The sequence below is a fragment of the Lissotriton vulgaris genome, chromosome 2_1 (genome assembly GCF_964263255.1).
Source record: "Lissotriton vulgaris chromosome 2_1, aLisVul1.2, whole genome shotgun sequence".
Lineage (NCBI taxonomy): Eukaryota > Metazoa > Chordata > Amphibia > Caudata > Salamandridae > Lissotriton > Lissotriton vulgaris.
The window spans coordinates 985,569,635-985,590,679 of NC_141687.1; the positions used below are offsets into that span (position 1 = coordinate 985,569,635).

At 43.4% G+C, this 21,045-nt stretch overlaps 1 protein-coding gene across 1 annotated transcript in view; it reads right to left on the bottom strand.

The window, feature by feature from the left end:
* Nucleotides 1-21,045, bottom strand: part of CERS6 (ceramide synthase 6) — an 814,747-nt gene that overhangs the window by 601,124 nt on the left and 192,578 nt on the right. The window contains exon 2 of the mRNA XM_086956583.1: nucleotides 8,984-9,089. Within this exon, the coding sequence (XP_086812709.1) occupies nucleotides 8,984-9,089 (106 nt within the window). The remainder of the gene's footprint in view (nucleotides 1-8,983; nucleotides 9,090-21,045) is intronic.

Genomic DNA, 21,045 nt, shown 5'->3' on the forward strand with positions numbered 1-21,045 from the left:
TACAACCCGGTCGTTACAACAACCACGTTGTAACAATGCATACCATTACTTCGCAAGTCGGAACGACGACTTGCGACTTGCTCGGGGGGGGGGGGGCTGGATGTTGGAATAGTATAATTTACTATTCCAACTCCAGTCTGTGCAACAGTAGGGAAGGTGTTGGATTTTAAATCCAACACCTTCTGACCCCTCCGCAAGTCGTCGTTCAGACTTGCGGAGTAATGGTGTGAGCTGTTTCAATGCGGATGTTGTAAAAATTGCGTTGTAATTTCATGTGAAGTTCAGGATTAGTGGTAAATGATGTTTACCGTCCATATTGACCTGGAGGAAGGTTGTGCGCTAGACTAAACTCCAGGTGCTGCTAGTTTGAGGTGAATCAGATTTGAAAGTTTAATTTTCAAGTATCCAATATTGTTGTCTGGATTAAACAACAGCTAACAATCTTTCTGGTGGAGTTCCAATCTGTTGGAGCCAATGGCAGAATTTCATTATGTGGGTATTTAAGTAAAATAGCCACCTTAGGAAAAAAGACTTAAAGCTTCTAATTAGACACCTAGAAAGTGAATCTATTAAAAGCCCAACCTTGCAACCTTGAGTACTTAACCATACTTCATTGTATAGTAGGTGGAGACATGTGAGGAGCCGATACATCAACGATGATACAGGATGCTCATTGGCGTTTTATCTGATGGAGAGCTGAGGATTACTTGGTATGTGCTGCAGGAGTGGAGCTAGCAAGGGAGAAATAGCCAGAGAGGGGAGTCAGCCCTGGAGATAAAGTACATTACAACGACTCACTGAAAGTAGGATAGTGTAGGATGCCCGGCTCGAGACTACACACAGGCCCAAACAGTTGGAACATCAGTTTGCAAACTAACTTTTCTTATTTGCACATTTCGCTGAGATTGTCACGAGCAGCCTGATGTATTCAGTGTGTTTATGCTCCACCTGGCAATGTGTCCGTTAATTATATTTCTTCATTTTTTATTGAGCACCGTGCTTGTTTTTGGCAAGAGAGTCAATCTTTCTTCAAAAATGTTTCAAGAATTATTCGCCATCAAGAACGTTTTGTTCTTTAAAAAAGTCGTTGCTTTGAGTTAATGACGTTAGACGAGCAAAATGGAGTGGCCGGGGATCCTCTGTTGTAGCAAGACTGTGGATTACACTTCAACCATACATGAAAGAATTTTACGATTTTTGTTTTGTTTAAATTAAGCTAAAAACGGATCTGTTCTACTACTTTAGTATTATGATTTCCCTTTTCTCTGCCTCCTCGTTATTCTCGATTAAATTTACTTAGCACTAAGCAACTGCTAACTGCAAAAAAGTCCATATAAAATCAATTATCCGAAAGTATTATACATTATTTCAGTATCTCAATTAAAAAAGCAGCCTTTTTCTCATTGCATACCGGAAAAATGTGTTCTCTCCAAGCACTTTTATATAGTGATTTGCTACCGAAATTAACAAGAAAGTATTTTGAATGCCAAACAAAATACATCTATTTGACAGAGTTTCTTCATTTAGAAAGAGTTGTCGTGTATACAGGCACTCATAGGGAAATGTGTTTAATAATACACAAGGTCATAGATCTTGACAGCCAACAGCAATTTTATTTTCAATAAAAATGGAATGCATCTATGCTGCACCTGCACTAACTAAAGAGAAACCCGTTTATAGACCATTAAAATATGTTACATTTCTCAGTATGATAGAATCTTCCTAGATGCAGAGGGAGAGGATGCCAGCTGCGTGGCAGCTTCCAGCCGATTACCACGGCAACCAACAAAAGCATAGAAATCAATCTTAAGTAGGTAGACTTGAGGGTACAGAACGCGGCTGTTGTTCTGTAAAGTGCTCATTGTAGGTAACTAGGTTAACAGCAGCAAATAAATGGACACGCCATTCCCAATTCGCACCATTTTGTCAACATATGTCAAGCCAGAGTGGATTTGGGAGGTGAACGTAGGTCATGTCGATTTTATCAGATTATGTCAAAGATCAGGTCAGGCAGACCTCAATATCAGCCGAAGCACATGTCCAATTTGTCTCAACAAGGACGTTAGGGATGCATGAGGTGCGTGAAGGATATATGGCCATCGCTTGACTTATCAGAAACAATTAAAGTAACATTCAAGCAGCAGTTGAAAATTAATCTTTTTACAGCAATAAATAAGCATTTTCTCTCACACATTTTAGTACGGGTTATTATTTTCCTATAAAAGATGTGAGGGTGTAATTGGAGAGTGGCAAACCTCACTCCCAGGGAGCAATGTCATTAAAAGTTATTGCAAAACAGCAAAGTCACAGAACACATCAGGTGATGGCCACAATTGTCTGTCTAAAGCAACATATTTAGTTTCGATCACATTTCACATGTAATTAATTAAAAATTGTGTAATATTGACGAAAAATAAAACAACCAGAAAAATGTCGCTCTACACAACAAATGTTATGGGCTTCTGAAAATCAAATAATGAAAAGTGGTAATACATTTAAACACCACACAAAAATCAAAATCGCCAACAAATCCACCCACTGGGGGCTGGACTTCATCACGTGGTTCCAAGCTGAACCTTGGCACTTAGTAAGATTATATAAAGCCTCTCTCAGCTACACAAGGTAGGTTTAATTTCAGCCACTGCCTCATGAATGGGAAAGCTGGTGCGGACCATGGCTATGTGCATGTGTTTTAAGACATGGTACCATGAACAGCCACTGCTCCCTGCTTCCGAACGGTGTTGTCTGCGTTATCACCTAAAAGAAATACACTTACGCCCTTTAATGCCACGGGGCAGTCAATGGGGAACTTCCCATCAGGATTACATGTGCTAGAACACTGGGGTTCCAGTCCTTTACTTAAAGCAGGTAAAGTCTCTGTGTGATAAGTCAGTGGCAAATGGGGGGAAACAAGCATGATTCTGCATGAGAAAACTGATTTCTGCATGTTCTTCTCCAAACAAATGCAATCCGTGGTATTGCAGTGCCCCAATCTGAAATTACTAATGTCCTGTTATTGGTAACTCGGGAGGGTAATAGCAGCCATTTTACAACTGGCTTATAATGTGGCCCTTAATCAACTGTCTCACTGTCCTAAGCCTTGGGTTTGACACATCATGCACCTGGTATTAATAGGGCCTTACAGGAAGCTAATTTAGGACTTAGTTTATAGTTAGTTCATGTTTACATAATTCTTTCCAGTCACCCTCCACCCAAAACACATTATATAGAGTAAGAAAAGTATATCCAATGAAATTGAGCAGTTAGTAAAAATTATGTGTGAACTCAGTCTGTTCCTAAAAAAGAGGCCATCTTACGAATAGAAGATAACTGTTCAGGACAGGAGTCAGAGAGGGATGGAACCAAGAACAAACTCCACATCCCAGACACAAAGAGAATCATGGAAACAGATGAAAAAGAAAAGAAAAACTTCCAAACTCTCCACAGAGACCATGCTTCAGGAACAAAGATGGAAGTCCATCAAGCAAGGCAGGTCTGTGGCCATCATAGAAGAGGCAGGTCATCTCTACATCTTCAGAAGAAGAAAGTGATTGATTCAGTAACAACGGATCTACAAGTCAGCAGTTACTGTGCTATCTGGGCAGTTTGAGGTGGTTTGGGGTGCTATACTCGGCCCATTTCTGGTCTAGCAGTGGAAATGCTGTCCTACAAGATACCTCAGGAGTTAAAGGTTGTGGGGGGAAGAGGGGGGAGTTAATTTCACCAGGGCTGTGGACTATGTTGGAAGGCTTCATCTCGTTTTGAAGTAGAGGTAGAGCTCAAGGGGAGATTGGATTTGGTTGAGGGAGGGATTCCACACAATCTCTAATGCAACCAAGTGCAGAAGCCCTGCTTTATCCAAAAGGAAGATTTGATACGCTGCTCCGGGATTTCCTTAAATATACTTTTTTGTTTAAGTTCTGCGGTATCAATGCCCATGCTAAAAAGATTAAAGAGTCATAAATCCCTGAAAAGAATCAGCAGGGATATATGCCTTTTTACAAATGTCTCACATGTAGCTGGGATGTTAGGCGGTTCGGGGTTCTTACTAGTCCAATCCTGTGATAGGTAATTCTTTTGGCACCTCACATGGGCTTCTCCTCAAAGGTTTGCTCAGTAAACAAAAGGGGTAGGTAGCTTCTAATAAATGAAGTGTTAAAAGGTACTACCACCACGATAGTTGTAGTGTATGCACCCAATGTTGGGTTAGAGTACTTCCTCATGCTCATATTTAAGAATCTCTGACCTCCAGCTGTGTGACACTAGTGGCAGGAGGAGACTGGAATTTAAACAACATACATAACATAACATATGTACTTTTAAAGTGCATGTTCACCCAAAAGGGTAACTTGGTAAAGAAATAACGGATGTTTCTGATACCAAACTCAATGTTACTTATAGACCTGTGAAGGATGAAAGGCTGAGTGGATCTGTTGGGATTCGAACCTGCGACCATGTCGTCAAACACAGATCCCTACACAGATACATTGGTCCACTGGGCAACCAATACCCAGCTAAATCCATAATTTAGTTATGAAGTAAACCAAAGGGAAAGCAGAGCATATTTGGGGACACAGTAGCCCTAGGAAGATTGGGAGTCCACTGCCTAATGAAGGATGACCTGCGGCATGCCTGAAGGACATTACAACCCAAGCAGGTTGATTAATGCTACTTCATGGCATACCATAAGCTTACTCTGCTGTAAAGTCTGTATGATTCTCCTAGAACTTAGTCAAAGAAATGAATAGATGGGGTGGGCCATCAGGTCTTATCTCCAGTGATATGCAAGACGGGGCTAGATCAGCCAACGAGGCACTTAGGCTCACTGGGGCAAATGAATAATGCGGTGAATAAAATTCTAGGGTCTAAAACAGCAAAAGCCGAGCTGTGCATGGAAATTTCTTTAAGACTAAAGGTGCATAGAACAACTGATGGGAGCATGCTTAAAGAAATCAGAAGATGAAGGTGAACCTGGTATGACAGAAACTGAGCCGAAACTCAACCTAAACATCCACAATCATCACAGATGGAGTGGAACAAAGTATTTTCTTCTCAACTCAAAACTTTAATATCTTAATAAAGTGGAACATGCCTTAGGGAGATTGAACAAGGCATTCTTTGCAGGGACACCAAGGCTGCGAGTCGGTTAGCAAAAATCATATTGGCACAATACTAGATAACATGGAGAAGGTATCATGGCTCCATCAATACAATGTGTAAAAGGCTGATGCTCAGTCTACTATGACCTTTCCCATTAAAAGGACCATGGAACATCTTTCTTAACCTCACATTGACCTACTGGAACAACATGGAGCAACAGAAGAGTTAGTCAGGGCAATCAAAATCTTTATATCACTAAAGAACGGGGGCAGAAGTCTGAATGCAATTGATTTATAGAATTGCCTTGCCACTAGCCAGACTGCCTTGCCACACTTTACTGATATATCTCAGAGTCTTCGAAAGTACAAGAAGAACCTGAAGGAGTGCAGATCTTATCCATCAGTCTCCTTACTAAATGTAGACATAAAGATTGTTACAAAAAATCCTAGCAACAGGTCTTGCTGGGTTGGTGGCCCTCGGATCCACCCACACAAATCAAACTTCATTCACAAGGGTCAGGTCACAACAGCACCAAAAAAGTGGTCTTCCTTATAAAAGCAGCTCACAACATAAAAGGATAAATGCTTCTGTCTATTGATGCTGAAACATCTGTTGATTGGATGGGGTGGGGATATTTAAGGCAAGCCAGGTGTTTTGGTCCCACTTTCATTTGTATGATTTAAGTGAGTTATGCAGAACCTAGAGGGGCATTTAACCCGTTTAGCGCGTCGAACATTCCGCCCCAGTGCGGACGTTCGATCGCGCTAACGGGATTCGGACGTCCAACGGTCGTGCGCAGCACCAGCGAGGTAGCGCACGCGACGACCGTTGGACGTTCGAAGCACGGAAGGGGTTAAGAATAAAAGTTTAAATTCTCACAAAGTCGTCAATAAAATTGGAAATTGGCACTGCGCAGTACCTCCAATTTGTTGGCTTTCAGGAAGGGCCTTAAAACTTGGCTTTTTACTCTTTAGATATGTTTTTTTTCTTCTGATTTCTGGTCCTTTTATTTTCCTTGTTATGTTTTCTGCTACAGGTTTACAATAAAGCGCTGGGACACTCCCTGGAGTAGCCGCGCGCTATAAAAGACCAATATAACATAACATAACATAACAAGGAGGCAGGTGTGCAACTTGGCACTGCTCTTTGCCCTGTATGTAGTGCAACAAGCCTAGAGGATTGTCAGTAGTGAGGCTATTACGGGCATCTGTTAGAGTGCGAGTATATTTCGTTTGGCACTATTCACTGATGATATTCTAGTTTCCTTTTCACACTCTTTGATATCTCTTCCTGCTCTACTGAATGAATTAGAGTGCTCTGAGTTGGTATCGGGCTACAGAATCCACGAAGATAAGTCAAAAGCTATTGGTATTACTGTAATCTTGCATATATATCACCTTTGAGAAATGTTGCCGTTCAAGTGGGGCTTAACTTTCTGCTTAGACATGATAACTTCAAATGAATGTGGAGGGAATAGAGGTTTGGCATTATGTAGACTGGGGGTCACACTATGTAATAAATTGCAGGCAAAGATTTCCCTAGGGCTTAACAGTGATGAAGAACTAGATGTGCATTTGAGATAATATGTGTGCAGGACAGGTCCTTTTCAGAACAAATAAGTACTCATTGGAGTTAATAAAGAGGGGGGCAGATGTAGTTCTTATCTTTTTATTATATTTTACATAGTGGCTTTTAAGTTTCATCTTAGTACCAATGTGAGCCAGTAAACCAATAATGAAGGCATTGGACCTTAGGATTCAAAGAAGTGAACTGAGTATGCTATGCTTGTAGGACTCCAAATGCTTGATTGTGATCGACTAATTCTTGGAAGAGGGACCCTGAACATTCAATGATGGCTGTTTAAGTTCCAATAATATTTTCCATGGAAAACCTAGGAAATATCGCAATATTGGGATGCATCAAGACTAGTCCAATATGGCCTAATGAATGAATTATGTATATATGATAGGAAGCACCCAGTAAACCATGCAGTTATTTATAGATTCATCAGTGGACTTGGATTTTTGATTTACATGCATTTGATAGAATTGGTTTGGCATGCATTGCAGCAATTATAATGTGTTCAGCTTATGGATATGGAGCACTGGCTAGTCCAATATGACTGACGCAATGCTTTCTATTGTGCCGCTTATTGAGAACCTCTTTTGTTTTTATGTTTGACAAGCACTTAAGAGCAATAGAGTGGATTTACACTAGACAGTGATACAAGCTTGTTAGTCAAAACGTATCTGTTTGCTACCGGTGAATACAGAAGCACTTTATATTTCCAAGGAGCGCTCATTTAGAAGTTTATTGATCTGGAACCAATCACCCATGAGGGCTGGAGCATTGAAAGCCAGTTGAGCCCCTGACGTGTTTGAATGCTGAGACAAGAAAATGAAGTGCTCACTCAGGATTGTGGGTAAGCATTTATAGCAACACGTTTCGGCCACGGGCGAGGCCTTGTTCACATGTACAGATTATAGACAGACAGTAACAACACTGTAAGCATAGAAAAACACACACAACCTGTGATTCACCACTGTGATTTAAAGTGGCGCCAATTTTTGAAGGAGCACTCATAAGTACAATGCATTTGGATTACCGATGTACATGTCAACCCTGACATCTGAAAACGTGCCAAGGTAATAATAAGACACCCGGCTTAAGTGGCAAACGAGAAAGGAGAGAGACATGTTGCTATGATAATCATATGTGACAGATACCGCTCGGAACAGACATCGGGTACGATAGATACATGCAGTGCATTTCGAGTGGTAAACCTTGCACACCTGCCATTATGTGGAAGGCGCTGCCTATACCCACATAAAACAAAATTGCTGGTGTCTGCGCCACTAGTGTAGCACTGTTACTCAGCCTACGAGGAGAATTCTGAGTATCCGAGTCCCTCATTGTAGGGAGATGCATCACTTGGATGACATAGTATTGAGGCGTGAGATTCATGCAGTACACCTCTGGTGGCAAATCGTGCACAACTGCTGTGAATTAAACAGCGTTGCCATTGTCCTCATTACAAAAAGTGCTGGTATTACACTATTGATCAGCCTGGGAGGTGAATTACGGGTATCCTAGTCCCTCAATATATGGAACTGTGCAACTCGAGAAACATTGTATCTAGGGCGGGAATGTAATGAACTATGCCCTTAGTGACCAATTTGAGCGGGAACTGTGATTCACCAGTGCACAACCTACTACCACGTTACACTCTTTGCATCCACATTTTCCCCTATAGACCTTATATTATGGAAAGGTACAAACAAAGCACTCAATGCATGCTGCTCCCGGTTCGTGCCATATCAGGCTAGGCAGTAACGCAATCCACACCAGGTCTCGAAGATCCTTAACCGCATCGCTGCTGCGGCGATTTTTGCGCTGTGCGGCAATTTTAAAATTACCGCGATACATGACGAGCTTAGCTCGTCATCAGCACACGCCACCCGTGGGTGATGACGAGCTGAGCTCGTCATCAGCATCGAAGGGGTTAAACACAGCATTAACCTATTTTCTTTTAGATATGACACCATCTCAGATAAAATGCATAGAAGTATTGGTCTTAACCTGCAGAGTGCCACCTTAGCAGTAGTTGAGGAGAGGTGTTTCTGCATGTTTTTTCTTTGGAAACTCTGTGTGTACAACCATAACATGGCACTCATGATACAGTTGCGTAACAGCCACAATATCGAATCCCTGGCACAGGTGAACATATACACTGGATGGATAAGAATTCGAATCTATAGACTTTGAAACATTGTTCATATAGTCTTCCATAAATCATAAGTGGTATTTTCAAGCTGATTCTGTTTCAGAATGGTACCTTATTGTGCCGTACTGACAAATGAAGTATCGCTGTTTTATGACATACCTTGGTGATGGCTGTGAAGACCTTTTCCAGAATAGCATTATGTTGAGCTTTCTGCGGTCCACTGGCCTGTATCTTCAAGCCCAAAGCACATGGTTTGGCAATGAACCTAGAAGACAAAAAACAGATACCTTTATTGGCACAAAAAGACCCTTTCACAATTCCTCAAGTATTTTTCACGTGATAAAATTGAACACAGGCAAGAGGTCACCAATACAATTTCTTCAATGTTAGTAAAATATGATAATCAGTTCTAAGTAGCTTATTTTGCCATGAAATTAGCCAACAAGAATTTCCATAAAAATACTTGAGGCACGATTTACGCGAGGGAGCGAGTGGGAAATGAAGGGATCCTAAAATTGATTCATGGTGGAGGAGGATGAGCTAAAGGTTGGTTACAAGAGAGCTGGCACAAAGCATTTTTTCCTGAAACTTTGGATGTTATTGGTTATTACTGTAGGGTAGGCAAATTAAAGATACAGGAATATATTTTTAGGGGTGAAATAAGAAGACGTAAAGTAGATTTGGTCATTATAACAAAAAGTTAAATAAGTGCAGCCCACAGCTACTTAGAGGTAGCTGCCACCTTTGAACATGCCATGAGATGAATGTCTCAGGAGCATTAGGGAATAGAGAATAATACGCCACAATATTTGGGACTGCATTGGTCGTGAAATACATAAGGGTATCCTGGATCTGTGGGGCCCAATGCACCCGATAATGACATAGGAGAGACCCATTTTCATGTCTTCCCTCAAGGCCTATGGCCCCCTTCCTAATCCACTGGATATAAGCGTAGACATTGCTGCTCCCTATGCTCTGGCCATGGAGTCAGAGCACCTGCATAGCCTATCATTGTTGTGGACTGAAATAGTTAGAAAGAAGGAGAGGCGCGAAAGGCAACAACGATTAATACCTCTGAATCATCCATAGCTCAAAGAAGAGGAGATTTAAGAGTCAATGAGGTTTAATTCCTCTCAGTCAATCCAGAATTCTCTAGCTGTCAACTACATGGATTCTTATATTGATCTAGAAACAAAATAACAGTTTCCCAAGCAGGATGTGGAGGAGAAGGAAAGAGACATGTCAATAAACGAAGGAGATCTAAGAAGTAAATTACAAGGATCCAAGGCAAAGTAGAGGAGGGGAGTACAGTCATTTCAATGAGGAGAAAATTGAAAGTAGATTTCAATTATCTATATGTGCTTTTCCTTAAGAAACAAACAGGTCATGCTGACAACCACAACTTTGTTCTTCTCCTGCTGAATGTGCTTGGAGTGTTCTTTTCAATTTAGCAAAAGGTGCACAAAAACAGTACGCGAAGAGGTGCTTCAACAGTGACATTTCATTCAAGAAAATATGGGAAATAATTTTCCAAATGCTGAAAACTGGGCGAGTAAAAATACTGCGGGAGATGGCCTCACATCAAAAAATATAAGAAGTGGGTTAATTCCAATTCTATCAGCAGTATAAAAACTGGCGAAAATCTCAAATTTTGCATTGCTTATTACAGCATTACAATCCAGAGGTGGAAGGAGCATTTGTTAAACGCAGAATATGATAGAGCAAAGACCATCAGACATAAATATTGTTGACAAAAAGATACCTCCTTCAAGTTACTAATAGAAGATCTACACCCAATGGGATGATATTTTGTAAATTATAATTTGGACATGATATTTACGCCAGACAATATTTCTGACTATGCTATTCTGATGTACAATACTGGTTTAAGCAGTGGATAGTTTACTGGCTTCAGAATTCCTGACAGGGAGGAGAATCCAGGTCAAACGAGACACATTCAATCATAGGTCCTGGACATGGAGTGTTATTTATTGGCAGCACAAATTCAGTTTGTAGCCAGTTGGTTCTTGGATGCAGGGGATTGATGGAAGGATGCAGGTCATACATAGAAATGGTAAACATGCTATTCACAGAAAGCCCACAGACCGGGAATTAATGTGGTATAAATTCTGGACGGCGTTGTTGAGAGTGTCTGGGGTTAAGACACAATTTGCTCCACATGACATCCCACCCCGCCCCACTGGGTGCTTTATGAATTTCTTAAAGATATCAAAAAGATATGGATATTGTGATAATTAAAATTGCCAAACCATGAGAAATCTGTACAGCGTAGAATCATTTATAATGTCTAATGAGGCACATAAGTCTTACTCCATCCCTCTACTCAATTTCTCCAGCAGCTATCACCTTGTGCAAAGCTTAATTTACGCCTGCTCCCTTGCAAACTCTATTCACACTGATAGATGTGTTTATGTGCTAAGGAGCCATTACATCATTGTGCAGAGATGTTAGAGGTGATGGAACTACCAGTTAGGAACAATTGGGTACAGGAAAGACACTCTTACAGAGCGGCATGGAACGAACATTGAAATGTGTACAAAAAGCTTAAAGCATTGACATATTCCATATAATACATTGAAGTATACACAGTGTATATATGACCTCTCAAACTATGCAGAAAATAAACGGAAGAAAGTTGCCCTATATCTTAAACTGACGTAACTTCCTGTATACGCTTGACATGGAGCTGTATGAAAAGAATGCAGTTCTGTGCAACATTGATAGATGTAAATACTGGCATAGTTAGCAATTGTCTCTGAAAGCAGGCTTCTTAGGGATGACACATTTCAAGATCAAAAGTAAGATCATATATAAGCAACTGAATTGAGCAAAAAGAAGGGCATCGATTCATTGGCTAAAGTGCAATGTGCCAGAGATAAAGGTCTGGATTTTGGATATAGTAGAGTATGGTGGCTGAGCAGTGGCACATAACAATGTCACACATGAATACGAAGCTCGCTGAAGACTTACTAGACTGACAATCATTCTTGCATGTCTTGAGACATCCACTTCACAAACTACCACCCTGAATGAATACAGTTAGTGGCAATGGTCCTTTTTCTATTTGGCAAATAAAAGTATGGAGGTGCAGGTAGTCTCGCTGCTGCAGCTTGACATTTATTTTGACTAATCACACCCTTTAACGCCACCTGAAAGAAAGCAGGATATAGTGCTTTTTTATTTAAAATGAACTGGTTGCTTAATGTTCTGTTTTCTAGTCATTTAATTAATAAATATATATATTTCTACGGAAATGCAGCAGTATGCCAATGGAAGCCCCCCCTGGTTTCAGTAGAAGGAAGTCGAGCAGAGAAAGAAAATTTCGGAAGTTCTTTGCCTGATCTTGTAGGAGGAAACACCATGATTAGGATTAGCCTGCAAGAATTTCATGAAGAGAACCTTTGAGAGGAGAGAAAAGGCAGGAAGATATAGGTGTTAGTCTTGATCAATCCCGTGGGAAGGCATCTGTAGCCCAGGACCCAGAGTTTGAAGATGACCTGAAAAACCCGAGGGTCTATCGTCCAGCCGCTCGTGTCTCAAAAGTGGCAGGAGTAACAGCCTGCTGGTGAGTTTGACAGAATTGGGAGGTATTCCGAAGACAACCGCCAGGTTTTTCTAAAGATAGTGCTTACACACGTCACTGGAGAGGTGTTTGAGGTCCTTAGTTTTGCATCTTCTAGCTTTGTTCACATTGGTCACAAGGGAAAGGTTATTCATTTAAAGGAGGACCCAACACCCTGTTTTTTACTTGGTCATGCTCTTGAAGGCAAAGGTGCTGGCAAGGATTTCAAATGCACTGTTGAAATGGCATTCTGCTTAGAGCCAATAAATTCCAGTACTCAAGCCATTCTGGGTGGGTCTTAAGATGGACCTACTGGAATCATATTTGTGATGAAATCAGGTAGGTACCAAGTCCATGCCATTCAAGACCTCCATGTTGGAAAGCTAATTGCTATGCTTGGAGTAGGGTTATTTGCTGCATAGGAACAAACTCATGGGAGCAGCAAGGGAGTGCTGTTAAGTAGTCCTCTGCTTTTTCTATTTGAACAATATTTTATTCTTGGAATTATTCGCTAAACCTCGCTTTATATCTTTTTGTAAATATAAGAAGCTGAAACATTCTGGTTGGTGCAGATAAAAGAGTTTCCACGTATTATACACAAAACTGAGTGGCAGTTTGGTGTAGAGCTTTTAATAACCTTGTTTCTATAAAATGATTATTTAAACAAGTGAAATGTTTCTATAATTGTACAGTAAGTTTGATTCTCCAACCACAGCCTGCAGCAAAAGGAAATTCTCATCTTTCCTCCTTTTAGTTAAGGATATTATCTGTCCTCACACCATCAGTACTGCAGTAGGCCCGGGCCACTTTCAAGAACTGATGTCTGATCAACCTGCTCTAATAGCTGGCAGGATTATACAGGGCACCAATCAGCCTAATTGGCTCAATTGCCTGTACTCCCCTACATCTAGTGATGTGAATGTCTTTACATACCCTATGTGTATGATTCATGTGTTTGTTTTACTGGGATAGGATTTCCATCCCAATTGGACCACTACAAAATGTCTCCCTCACTATGGAATGCTATCCAGTTCCTCCCAAAGCAATATCTCCCAATCTTAGATTGCGTAAGACTGGCTGTCCCAGTCCGCTCTACAGTCACATGACTAACTGTAACTGTAACATTTAACTGGATGTTGCTTAGTTCCTCACTAAGGCAGTCTGCAAACAAATAATCGTAGTGGTCCCTTACCAGGATTTTCACCATATACTTGTCACAAATAATGCTATCATCCAGGTCTCTGTATAGAGCAGCTTATCCCCACCATTCCCTTTGCAGGATTTCCTATGCAATCATTTCCCAAAATGCAGCATAGACCTTCAGGTCCCTCACAAATACAGGAACTCTCAATTCTTCTCCAACTCTAGGGTTCCCCATTCAATGCTGAATATCCCTGTTTTTAACATCCCTATGCACGATCTCCCCATTCAATCCAACCTTTTGCAAGACCCCCATTTCAGAACCATCATTAGCACATTCTTTACATTCAGCCCACCCCACGAAATATCTCAATTGTTCTCAGTTATCAAATAATGGCTCGTTTCCCTAATCACATCATTACTTAAATGCCTCTGCACCCACCTCGAACTGTAATCTTTCCATTCAAATGCCACCAATTACAGGATTTCCTGTTCAACTATGACAACTAGTGCCATATCTATGCACATACAAAAGAACAAGATTTCTTCTCCAGTCACAATATCCAATAGAGGTTTCCCCCTTCTGACTTTAATTTACGTTTAAAATTACATTTACTTTGTAGAGTCCCACCCATGGTGTTTTCTCCAACTCCCGTCTTAACATTTCAATTCCAGCATCACTCCATGTGAATTATTTCCTCATTACGCCTGTGCTAACCAGTGCATAAAATTGTCTTAATTCCCCATCATAATACAATTTCTCAATTTTCACCCACTCACCTTAATATCTTTAGAAGCAGCTGTGGAGCAGACATAATTTATCCAACTAGCAACAAGGGTGGGATGCTACTGATGCACCTCTACACTGAGGACATGAGATACATCTCTGAGCACCTGCCTGCCTGTGCACTATAACTCTGCAGTGTGCTTCTGGGGTAGCATATCCAACCTTGGCACAACACACAACCCTGCCACCAACTGCAAGGAGCATTTCATTTCTGGTTATGCTTGCAGATAGAACGTAGATGCAGATCCTTATTCTACTCGTTCTTAATGCTGGTATGTTTTGTCATGTTTCCCTGGTTCTGGTTCTACTCTGTTTTAAGGTCCAAACAGTTTTGTCAGCCCCAAAACAAAAAACTATATTTGATCTTCAGAAGAGACCATAATCGTAAATTATGCTGATAAACACATTTATAAGCCACTGTCTCAAAGACCCTAACACAGCCAAAACCAATCTACACGAAGGAATGAAAGAAGTAGCCGAATGGATGAAGAACAGCCGTTTAAAACTAAACTCGGACAAAACGGAAGTCCTCATCTTAGGATCATCCCCCTCTGCATGAGACGACTCATGGTGGCCACCGGCTCTGGGCACAGCACCCATACCTACAGATCACGCACGTAACCTGGGCTTCATCCTAGACTCCTCCCTCTCGATGACCAGACAAGTCAACGCCGTCTCATCATCATGCTTCAACAGCCTACGCATGCTCAAAAAAATCTTCCGCTGGATCCCCACCGAAACAAGAAAGACAGTCACCCACGCACTAGTCACTAGCCGACTAGATTATGGAAACACCCTTTACGCCGGAACCACAGCCAAACTACAGAAAAAACTCCAACGCTTCCAAAACGCCTCAGCCAGACTCATACTGGACATCCCCCGTCAAGCTCACATTTCCGGTCACCTGAAAGATCTCCACTGGCTTCCCGTCAACAAGAGAATAACGTTCCGTCTCCTCACCCACGCACACAAGGCCCTCTACGACCTAGGACCCGAATGCCTCAACAAACGAATGTCCTTCTACACACCCACCCGCCAACTACGTTCATCCAATCAAGCCCTCGACGCAATTCCGCGCATCAATAGATCCACCATGGAAGGAAGATCTTTCTCCTACTTAGCGGCCAAAACCTGGAATTCTCTCCCCACTCACCTCCGCCTTACACAGAACCAACTCTCCTTCAGAAAGCAGCTAAAAACCTGGCTATTCGATAAGTAATGCACCCACCCTCCCTCAAGCGCCTTGAGACCCTCAGGGTGAGTAGTGCGCTATATAAATTACTGAACTTGAACTTGAACTTGTCTTGCTTTATATTAGAACCCTCTATCAGGAACAGGCTTTTCATTCACAGTTTGTGACACGAAAATCGCAACTCTATGTGATCAGTGATTGCCCCAACAAAACACCCCCATTTAACCAGCATTTCTGTATCTAGATGTCAGACCTTAACTCACACTTTTTAAAGGAGGACTGTAGTATGCTTTCCTTGGTAATGTACATATGTTATGATTTTCCTGTGTTTGTTTGTTTAACTCTGTTGAGAACCTTGTTCTGTTTGTGGGTTTTGATTCGCTGAAATCCGGAGCACGGGTTGCCTAGCGAGAGTCAGTCGAGTCTCTGCTGGTCAGCCTGCATGCTGTGTTGCCGTGGGTTGCTGTATCTTACGTGCTTTCCATTAAACTACGCTGTTCCTGTTATCCGGTCTCGGCCTCCAGTCATTTCAGCGAAACCCCCAAACTACAAACTACATTTTGGTACCAGGAGTGAGTGGGGTAAGCTCTTTGGCAGAGACTGCCCTTTGCCTACCCTTTGCCTACCCTGCAAACATCTGCAAATGTAAATGTAAATGTGCAGGAATTTATATAGCGCAAATCACCAACCGGTTTCTAAGCGCTTGCTTAGGGAACCCGTCCTGGTATTCCCCTGTGAGATAACCCCGGCAGGGTATCCGCAAGGTGAAAGCCAGGCATCCCGCCGCGAGGGTCCGTTGTGGAGATTAAGCAAGCTATTGCCCAGAGTCGCAGAGTGTGAACCCGTGAATCGAGTAGGCACCGGAGCGAGAATTGTCGAGTCCATGGACATTTTTGGACTCAAGACCCCGCCAAGCCGGGAATTGAACCCTGGTCCCGAGCTGACCTCTGCTTCCAGGTCTGCCTCTTCTAACCAGTGAGCCACACTTCTCCGCAAGCATGAACCCACCAGCTGTTCGTTTTCCTGTGCCTTGCATTTGAGGTCCCAGCACCCTCCTTTGATTTTCAGGTGGCCCCGTTTCATTTTCTTTTGATAAAACTGCTGCTTAAAGGATTACTGCCAAGCTGCTCCCTAAATGCTATCCTCCCTTGCAACCTCCCATGCGCTCCACTCACCGAGAAACCATTGTCTCTTCACGAGTTGCTGTTCCTCGAAGCAGCCACGCTCCAGCTTGTGTTGTCACTCTGCTGTGGGAGTCTCCGTTCCACGGCTTCAACACCATTCTCTTTCTGATTGGCTCTCGCATGAAATTTGGGAGTACGTGCTTTCGTAGAACATTCATAGGCCATCTTTGGTGAGGATCTTTCCCAGAATTTGCTCCACTTCTTCGCACCGGCATTGGCATCTGTGATTCGCACACCAGCTATACGGCACCTAATTATTTCCTCAGCTTACACCAGCATTCAGTCTATAGCATTGGTGATCCACACACCTGCTGTGTAGTGCTTATTTACTTTTTGGCTTCCGTGATCCGCACACATGCTATGTAGCACTTCACATTCTTCAGCATTAGTGACTCGCACTTCTACGGTTCTGCAATTACTATTGTGTGGCGCTTTTCTACAATTTTTTATTTAATCGTGATCTGCACACCTTACACGAAGGTTTGTTTTTTGGCAATTCTCTTCATACATTGGTGATTCGCACACCTGTTGTGAGAAACAGACATGCCTGGCAGCACACTCGTTTTGTTGGCATATTAATTTTAACTGTTGTGATTTCCTTGTTTCTTGCTCCTTTCAACCCTTCAGCTTTCTTCTCTCTGCATTATAGCTAGAAATCAGGGGGTCATCCAATCACCACCCTTTCTGCAGAAAGCAGGTAATCCAGATATCAAGTGGTTGGAATGTCATCGCATTTTTGAAAACTATCTTGCGGCTATTGGGGCTGAAGAGTATACTACTTCCAGAAAAATGGCTATGTTATTTAATCATTTAGGTATTGCTGGTCACAGAGCTTTTAACAATCTTCCTCATTCTCCAGCACCAATCTCTGAAGGCACTCCTTGGAATGGTTATTTGGAAACAAAGAAACATTACGAGGAAACAGTATCCTGATGTGTCCAATGTTTTATCGGAAAGATTCAACTTTGCTATATGCATACAATCCTGCGATTAATCTGTTGAGGACTACGTTTCTACGCTCAGAGTTCTGGCTGAAAAGTGTGAATTTGGTGCTAATATTGACACTCACATTAGAGACCAATTTGTTTTTTACTGCTTTTCTAAAAAAGCTCAAGAAAGTTTACTAGCTTACTGCAATCCAACTCTCGCGGAAGTGTTAGATATTTCCAGGAGTATAGAAAGATCTATTTTTAGCTCCAAGGTCTTGTCCAGTCACACTATGGCTGAGATACCCGCCACCCCCTCTCAACATATCTCCAAGAATTGGGAAACCGGAAACAGTTCTGAACTTTTGGAAGGCGGGAGGGAGTTACCCTCCCGGCCGTATTTATTAAAATATGAAACAAAATCAAAACATTAAAATAACAGTTTCATATCATGTACAATTTCATATCCACATACGATGTTTGGCTAACCTTAACACATATCTAATACAAAGGTTCTCCTAGCCGATACTAACATCCTTACAAAATGCATTTCAAATTGAAATTGTACATCCTAACGTTAAGGGCCAACGGCAAGGTCGTAACCGGTGTCAGATCCCTAAACCAGAACTCCCCCCTCACTTGTGAGGGGCGGGCGCACAGAGGACTGCACCTCATGTGCCTTACCAATTTCCCTTGTCTTGACGGGGGCCCCTGTTAACTCGACGCCATCTACGTGGTCGTCCGAGGACTCGTGTGAGGTGTCTAGAAGCTAGCGTAGACCCCCCTCCCCACCCCACACAACTTACCACATCTGCCGTCGCAGATGTCCTGGCCCCGGGAAATTCCCAGGAGGGGCCCGTAGCCCCTCCTATCCAGGGAGGGGCCTTGACCGCCTTCCCTTTCCTTTAGGCGTCCCGTCCTTTAGAAGGGACCGCCTCCCCGTTGAGGGGCCAATGGCCACCTCCCCCCGGGCGCTCCCATCCGTAATGGGCGACGCCCCCCCCTAGGGATCTTCCAATGACTGCTCACCGATCATGACCTTACCGCCCGACCAAACAATAAATACGACAAGGTTAATTACTAAAGAGAAAAAGACATTCCTACTTTAAACAGATCAAGTATCAACCCTCTAAAACATTACTAATCACTCTGATGCAAGTCTTTAATAAAGCATACTGCAAAGAATTATCCACTTTATTGCAACCGAATCACAAACTTTATTCAGAAACAACCTGCAAGAAAACAACTACTACGTAAAATGACTTTATACCACAACCACTTGCTGTCTTCAGGGGATGGTGGGTGGGTTCAAAATTGGCTCTTCGTTCCGTCTCGAGCTCACGTGCAGCGAGGAGGTGCAGCTTCAGAGCACAGGAACAAGAGGATGCTTCCTTGGATTGTTGCTCCTTTTATTCTTCTCTGGGCGGGCGTAAACCCGCCTCCCCCCGCCTCCAGGGGCGTGGCTGACGGCTTCAGTGTCTAAGGACAACCCACTCTTGGGCGGGAAAAAGCGCGCCCCGGCTACGCCGCTGTGGGCATACCAGCCGAGACGCGCCTCCCGCCCAAAATGGCTTCCCGGGGGGATCGGGGTACTCCACCATACGTTCGGGGGGACCGAGTGGTCGCCCCTTTCCATATGGCTGAGATACCCGCCACCCCCTCTCAACACAATCCCCAAGAATTGGGAAACTGGAAACAGTTCTGAACTTTTGGATGGCGGGAGGGAGTTACCCTCCCGGCCGTATTTATTAAAATATGAAACAAAATCAAAACATTAAAATAACAGTTTCATATCATGTACAATTTCATATCCACATACGATGTTTGGCTAACCTTAACACATATCTAATACAAAGGTTCTCCTAGCCGATACTAACATCCTTACAAAATGCATTTCAAATTGAAATTGTACATCCTAACGTTAAGGGCCAACGGCAAGGTCGTAACCGGTGTCAGATCCCTAAACCAGAACTCCCCCCTCACTTGTGAGGGGCGGGCGCACAGAGGACTGCACCTCATGTGCCATACCAATTTCCCTTGTCTTGACGGGGGCCCCTGTTAACTCGACGCCATCTACGTGGTCGCCCGAGGACTCGTGTGAGGTGTCTAGAAGGTAGCGTAGACCCCCCTCCCCACCCCACACAACTTACCACATCTGCCGTCGCAGATGTCCTGGCCCCGGAAATTCCCAGGAGGGGCCCGTAGCCCCTCCTATCCAGGGAGGGGCCTTGACCGCCTTCCCTTTCCTTTAGGCGTCCCGTCCTTTAGAAGGGACCGCCTCCCCGTTGAGGGGCCAATGGCCACCTCCCCCCGGGCGCTCCCATCCGTAATGGGTGACGCCCCCCCCTAGGGATCTTCCAATGACTGCTCACCGATCATGACCTTACCGCCACAGGCCGGATAGTTGACCGGCTATCCGGACCCCCCACAAAACTCCTACCTAAAGGTCATGCTGTAAACTCCTTAACCAGGCTACGAGGTCTCCTATGAGTAAGGAATTCCCCACCTGAGACAAATGGACCCCATCTTCTAGATACATATTGTCCCCCCTGATACAACCATGAGGAATCGAATGCAATATACTGGTACGGAACAGTCTACCCAGCTTGTTATTCACCTTTTTCACAGAATGATTTAATGCAGACACTAAATTAGCCCCCCGCCACACTTTCCGTGGAATCATATGGGACCATGCAATCGTGCACCCTGGAACTCTTCTCGCCAACCAACTTACTGTGGATAGTATCGCCTCGAGAAGTAGTCGTCTACCAGTGGTCACCAAATCATTGCCCCCAAGATGTACTATGAGTATAGATGGCGGTGACCTTGTCCGCCCTAACAAACCCTCGAGAAAATGTTGAAACTGGTCAATACAGAGCCCGCCCCTTCCGTAGAAGGTCACCCTGTACCCGTATTCTCCAGCTGTGTGAATCATGTCACCTGCTTTGAATACGTCCGCGGCACGCCTCACGTATGAGTGGCCCACGACCCACACCACTCTTTCCTCAGCCGGTGATCTCTGACCGCTGGTTCCCAGGTGTCGGGTCGACTGCACAGTCCGCCCCGCCTCGTAGGTTTGCGAAACTGTAACCAAACAAAGACAAGAAGCGTGAGTACATGATATCAGCTTCACAACATGTGCAACCGCACATACTTTTTGTAACAATTCGAGGACCAACGCCCCAACTGTTTCACTTTTTCCACACTCAGACCCCTGGCTGTAGCCTCTGTAGCAGCCCCTATCCGGAAGGAATGAGTCCCAAACTCGCCCGGGTTCAAGCCCGCGGCCGAAATTGCCATTGCAAACACCCGCTGGAACTGAAACCTTGTCAGTGGGGTGGCATCTGCGTGCCTCAGCAATGTCCCCCCCCCATGATGCCGCCCTCTGCGCCAAATACTCCTCAACGCA